Raw genomic sequence first — 6378 nt, forward strand, 5'->3', positions numbered from 1 at the left:
CAAGAAGATAATGGTTGTCTCACCATTGACCTATTGGGCGGATAACTCAACCCGAATTATATATATATATATATATATATATAGAGTAATCTTTCATCCTTTTCTTCCAAGTTAGGATCAACATTAACGGTGTTAAAGTTAGCTTGCATTAGCCGGAAAAGGAATCGGAGTTTGTATTGTGATAGTGTAGTTTTCTACCAGTGGTAGTAAAGCATCTATGTAACCCATCCCAATAATTACGATATTACGAGTTGTTCTTGATATTATTTAGAGGTTGAACAGAAGTGATCTTTCATTTGATCTTTAAAACTCAATCTAGAAAAAAGAAAAGAAAAGGGCAGATTTCCATCTTGAATAAGTCGACACTATTTCTGACAGTTACAACTCCCAGTCGCTTGTCAGAGTACAAAACGTCTTTTGCCATATGTAATATTTTCCGTAGAATAACAAGCACACCCCATACAAACGGACCATGGGAAGCTTACAAGAGCGGCGTACGTTGACTTGATAGCCACATTATTCTAAAGCAGCTCTTCCTTTTCTCACTTGCAGTGCTAAGTTCAGGTTGCCTACCGTGTGAACCAAAGGTTTATATCTTGTGTGTCGTTGTTGATTATATTGATACTCATTCGGTATAAATTAGATATGTTTGTATTGATAATTTTTTTCAAAATTAATATATATTTCAACTATATTAAAATATATATAATATTTATTTTAAAAATAATAAAATCGGATTTTATTTTTTTAATATGTATAATATTTTTTTAAAAAAATAAATCATATTTATTAATAAATAATTATTTTTTTATTTTTTAAAGATTCGAAAATTAGTGAATCATTCCGATCGGCTGAATCAACTTCTCCGCGTCACTCCTAATATGTTTCCACCCACTCTGATCCGCGAAGCTCCGTCGGCAGTATGTTGTCACAAATGTTATGTCGAAGAACCGGTGAGTCGGAAATGATGATGTCATGTTAACCTCATATGGGGCCATAGGGGCCCTGAGGCGGTTCTCCACCGCTTCTTGTGCGACGCACGAGAAGGTCACATTGACCATTTCCAACCGACCTCGGACGCCGTCAAAGTCCAAGGCCCATTACTGCGGCAATCGGCATGTGTTACTTCCAGCGCCTTCCGAGGCTAAAATTCTAACATCAATTCGAGATGGAAGTGTTTTAGTTGGCCAGTCTCTTTTGTCCCTAGTGTCCCTTTCTTCCTTTAGTGGGTCAGATCTGATTCCTTGCGTAGTTTCAACTTGCAACTTTTTAGTCCCCAAAATTTTCAATTAATTTATTTATTTGGAAATAATATAGTGAACTGATTGAAATATATATTTATTTATTATTGATGTTAATCATCTGTGTTCTTTTCTGAGCAATTCCAAGTCAAAATTCCCACCGGTCCTGCAACGAAAACTACGAGAGAACGATTGAATTAGACAGTTATAAAAGCAAATAATGCACAATAACAATAAAGCAGAAAAATTATAACACAAAAAAGATAATTCTTTACCTCACGGAACAAAGGACGCGCATACGACGGACGACGGTGGTGACGCTGTTTACACCGACGGCGACGGAAACGACGCCCAACGGTAAGCATAACGGAACGGACGAACACGTTAGCTCTGCTGCAATGCATAACCAACCCAACATCACACTCGGTTAATTGCCACCCAAAGAAACTATTTCTCGAACATAATTAGAAAAAAATGAATCAATGTTAGGTTATTTAGAGCAAATTAAATGATTTTTTAAGGATTTTTCTTTTACTTTAAGGAGTTAGTCTCGGTTCGACTCAATCTGTTTGTTCAATTGGCAGCATCAACGCCTGCCACAAAAGAGTATGTACAAACGAACGGCTTGATCTGTTCGCCGCCCCACTCGAGATATTATTTTTTCCCTGTCTTTCTTGGTACAAAATGCTATGAACAAAAAGAAGTAATCCGAAAAATCCGAACTCCGAAACGCTCCAAGATCTGGATCGCGGTCGCCGGCGAATCTCCGCGGTGACGATGAGGAGAGGTGATGAAATATTTATTATTTTGAATGATATTTACGAACCTGGTACGAGATCTGTGGATCGGACGGCGGGGATCAGAGATCGTCGGCCTTGGACATCCGGGAGAGGCGGCTGGGGCGGGGTTGGAACCCTGCCCGCCGCCGCTGCTGGTGGGAGGAGGGGCGGATGAGAGCAGCGAGGGCACGCTTTACCCACTCGCCCTCCACGGCCCCGATCCGGACCAGCGAGTTAGTCATAGCGGACCGTCGAGCGTTGAGCCTATTGGACGGCGAAGCGGCGGCGACGTGGCCGTGGTGGTGCAGGTTGAGGCCTTTGTGGAGGCTGCAGCGGAAGGATCCAGGGTGCGTGCTGGGGGAGCAGAGACAGGTGCGGCGGGCGGTAGCGGCGGCAGGGGCTACGGATCGCTTGTCGGGGGCGGCTAGGGAGCGGCCAGGGGAGGTGGACCGGTCGAAGGACAGACGGACGGAGGGGGTTGGGGGATGAGCAGCGCCGACGAAGTGGACACGGGTGGGGGAGGCGGATCGGTGGTGTTGATGGTGGTGGAAGAAGGAGGCTGCAGAGTGAGCGGTGAAACTGGAGGAGGAGGAGGCGAAGGCGGAGGCAGTACCGCCTCCTCCGGGCGAGATCGATCGCCGGAAAGGGAGCACCGGCCCGCTAGATCTTCTTGAAGACGTCGCCATCTCTCTCTCTCTCTCTCTAAGTCAAAGCCGAAACGGAAGAAGTACCTGACTGGTTGGAGAGCTGTGGGCTTCCCGTCTATCGAGTTTGGCAAACACAGCTTAACTCCGGCGTGGTATTTATAGCCAGCGAGTCAGGGCATAGGTGGTAATGAAAGACCACTTTCGGTGAGAACGGGTTGGTTCAACCACAGCGGCCGTCGGATGCGGGTTAGTTGACTCCGACGCAGTCAGTCAGGACGCGTGACTCCCAAGCAACGGATCTCACCATGCGCCGCCCGGTGGTCTCCACGCGTCGATAACGAGCCTTACCTTTCTATTTATTGCGAGATTGCCATTGAGCAGGACGTGCGCGCATAGAGCGGAGATGCCGATGTACACACGGCAGGCGGTGAAGGCACCTGTGGTGAGCAGAATTTAGAAGATTATAATAAAAGGATGGGGTATTATTGCTGACGAAAGATCCGACTCTTGCGAATTGGGAGAGCCGGCTCCAGCCATCATTATTTGTCGGGACCCCCCACGCCACCCAAACATTAGTTGTCACTTTGATGGCATCAAAATGTTCCATAAAAATCTTTACTATTAGCGTTCGGGTCTCAATCTACCATAAAATATCGTAGTATTATTTTTTATGCCGAAAGATGGCGGGCGGCCCATTGTTACTTGGAGGAAGCTTGTAGCGTATTGAATCATCAAACCGTGGGGGACCATTGGGAAGAGTTGGCAAGAAGTAAAATCTAACAATCGAATGCAATTAGCTGGATGTTCTATTAATTGAGAGGTTGGTGTCGGAAAGAAGACATATTGTCGGGGAATTGAAATATGGCTGGCGGTCGCTGTGATGGAAATTGCGTCTTTCTTCTTTCGTGGCTTCCCCAAGTTAATTAGCTTTTGCTATAGGCAGACACGGTCGAAGGAATTATTGGCATTGGATGTTAAACATAAAGCTTCTGTTTCTTCTAAAAGTCTGTAGAATTCGGATTCTATTTGTGTTGGGCACATGGTTTGGGGGGGCTTCGAGAATCTAAGCATTAGAGCGAGATGACTTGTGTTAAAGGTATAAAGTCAACAAAAGGAAATGCATTTTTCTCAAACATAAATAGTTGACATACCACGTGGTGCGACTATTATGAAGTGGGGAGAGACGCACATAAATAGTTGACATACCGCGGATCTCTGATGAAACAGAAATTTGGGCCATGGGAGAGAAGCACCTCTATGCTAACCAGTCACCAGCTCTAATCACAAAATAATTAATGTATGGCACATTCAGCAGCTTATTTTTGGATAAATGCAAAGGTCAGGTCGTCAACAGCGTCCATGTTAAGCAGCTTATTGCTGCTGGTTGTAGCAACTTACTTTGAAAGCACAGAAATGAAAAACTTGCCTTCAGGGTTTAGACAATAGAACTTTAGACAATAGACTTTTAAGCAAAATCTCAGATAAAATTCCTAATATCCAACGACTTGACTTCAACCATCTGCTCATCCTTGAACTCCTCCCTGCAAGAGTTATGAGCAATTAGCACAACTTATACCTTGAAATAACTAAAAAACACAGGTCTAGGACATCAAAAATAGCTAAAAATATGCCTCAAAGAAGGTAAAATGATTAAATTGTAGATTTCTCAATTTGTATTCTGTAAAATGAATAAATGATAAATTTCTCAATTGTCTTCTGGTGAGGAATATTTACTTTTAACCTCTATCAAGGAGATGAGACCAACCTTTTAAGCTGGGATTCCATTGCTTCGGTTACCTCCTCCTTCAGACCCTGCAGATCTTCTTTAGCAATTTTGAGTTCCAACTGTTCTTCATACTTGGGAAGATCTTCCTTTTTAATTCCCAGTCTAATTCAAATTTCAGAAATGTAGACAAGGTTAACATTCAATTAGTGCACCAAATATAAGCAGGTAAATGTAATGGCCTTCATAATGCAAATGATGACATTGAGACTGATGTTAAATCTTATATAAAAACTTGCAGGGATCAATAGGTTAGGCAAACATCTCTGTGGCACTGATGGGTAAGTCATAATTCTCTAGATCAAGTCAATTGATCTCGTTATAACTATAACTGTAGCTTCTATTGAGAGGGCACAATTTACCATAAATGGTATCAGTTGGATTTAACTGATACAAACACTCTTTTGGAAACATGCACAATATGACCAGGCAGCAGTTTATCCGATAACCACAACTAGTCATGCAAGATTTAAATAGCTAACATAGTAAACAGATTTAAAACTCACTTCTTATTGATCTTGTCAAATTCAGTTAAGAGCAAAGCCATGTTCTTCTTGTCCGACCTCAGCAGTGGCTTCTTGATCTCTTTCTCAACCTTCTCCAAGGCTTCCATCATCATAGCCTCAGCACCAAGATCATCTGTAAGGCCATTCCTGACAAAGCAAATGCACAATTCTCATCAATAAGAGAAGATGATGAGCAATGTTTTCTAAGCATTTAGTATTTACTTTGTAAATACATGTTCAAGCAAACAGGCTGTCAAATGTTGTTTTCTCAAGGTGATTCCAAAATACATAGCTATCAATAAAAGTTCAGTGGCACATAGCAAATATATGTTAATTTAAGTTTCAGCCTAAGCTAGACCTATCAAGACTTTGTAGCTAAAGATCTACAAAATAACAGAAAGTGATGTCTTAACAAATTTTATTAACATTCATTTTTCTTGTATTATGTAATTGTTAGTATATCTTCTTTTGATAACTGAAATTTGAGGCATGAGTTAAAACTTCCAGACGGGTACTCCGATGCAGGAGTTTTGAAACTGATATTATAAATTTGATCCTTTTTTTTTTCTTCAAGGACTCTAAATTCTATCAGTGCAACAACTGAATAAACAGGTTTAAGCCTTTGTCATGGATCCATAAACTCCACTCTTCCAGTAAATAATTCTAAGGATTTTTTATAGTTGTTAACTTGCTAAAGCAATGTGTCCATAAACTCCAGTCAGTCTGCTGGCATTACATGGAACCATACAATTCTCTAGCAATTTCCTTTTCCAAACTCCATTGTAACATAAGAAAACTTTGGGTATTTAATTATATTTATTAATTCATTAATTTTTTATAACCCAGTCAATTTCCTAAGCATACCTTCCAAAGATATTTAGAACTTCTCACTAACAAACCTGTGATCAGCCATCAGGAATAAAATTCATTATTCCTAGTTATTTTGACCTTTTCCTGGGTAACTGTGAGCATCTTGTAGCATTATTTTGTCAGAAGTACAAGATTAGCGATTATGAGAAAACTAAGACATAAGCAAATGAATATAGATGACTTTATTATAGTTAATAAATAAGCCACAAATAAAATATACTTGATCCGTATCTCCTGTAGTGTCAACAAGTATGTTCTAGCATCAGGAATGCCTTGTGTATGTTGCTCGATTGTGTATTTTATCCGTTGAGATTCTGAAAGCAGATTTGCCCTGCATGACCAATTTTATAAGTCATTAAACAAAAAGAAATGATTTAACCACAGATACGTTACATATAAGTATGACATAATTCATAAAAAGACCTGCAACATCACATTAGTTGATGATTAGAGTCAGCCACATGCTGTAGTTTGCATCAGCTTAAAAACACAACACAGTGCTGGAGTCTTAAATGAGCAGTTTAAATATTTTTAATCAATCAAATATAAGAC

General features: G+C 40.7%; 2 protein-coding genes across 3 annotated transcripts in view; both read right to left on the reverse strand.

Moving 5' to 3' along the window:
- Window positions 1–316: 316 nt before the first annotated feature.
- On the reverse strand, window positions 317–2805 carry LOC135614278 (uncharacterized). 2 transcript variants are annotated; one of them, XM_065111462.1, is made up of 3 exons: window positions 2068–2805; window positions 1517–1631; window positions 317–1419 (listed from the first exon to the last, which is right to left on the reverse strand). In XM_065111462.1, the coding sequence occupies exon 1, from the start codon at window positions 2704–2706 to the stop codon at window positions 2101–2103; it is 606 nt and encodes a 201-aa protein (XP_064967534.1). In that variant the 5' UTR covers window positions 2707–2805; the 3' UTR covers window positions 317–1419; window positions 1517–1631; window positions 2068–2100. The 2 variants fall into 2 exon arrangements, with proteins under 2 accessions (XP_064967534.1, XP_064967533.1); XM_065111461.1 differs by having other exon boundaries at window positions 1517–1634.
- A 1154-nt stretch (window positions 2806–3959) lies between these two features.
- Window positions 3960–6378, reverse strand: part of LOC135614279 (probable ATP synthase 24 kDa subunit, mitochondrial) — a 5590-nt gene continuing 3171 nt past the window's right edge. Inside the window, exons 4-7 of the mRNA XM_065111463.1 lie at window positions 6047–6157; window positions 4957–5103; window positions 4433–4555; window positions 3960–4208 (exon numbers count right to left, since the gene is read on the reverse strand). Of these exons, the coding sequence (XP_064967535.1) occupies window positions 4145–4208; window positions 4433–4555; window positions 4957–5103; window positions 6047–6157 (445 nt within the window). The 3' untranslated portion in view covers window positions 3960–4144. The remainder of the gene's footprint in view (window positions 4209–4432; window positions 4556–4956; window positions 5104–6046; window positions 6158–6378) is intronic.

The sequence above is a fragment of the Musa acuminata genome, chromosome BXJ2-6, assembly GCF_036884655.1.
Source record: "Musa acuminata AAA Group cultivar baxijiao chromosome BXJ2-6, Cavendish_Baxijiao_AAA, whole genome shotgun sequence".
In the NCBI taxonomy this organism is placed as follows: domain Eukaryota; kingdom Viridiplantae; phylum Streptophyta; class Magnoliopsida; order Zingiberales; family Musaceae; genus Musa; species Musa acuminata.

Coding starts and splice junctions, on each gene's coding strand:
- LOC135614278 (XM_065111462.1), bottom strand. CDS start 2,706: ATGGCGACGTCTTCAAGAAGATCTAGCGGGCCGGTGCTCCCTTTCCGG.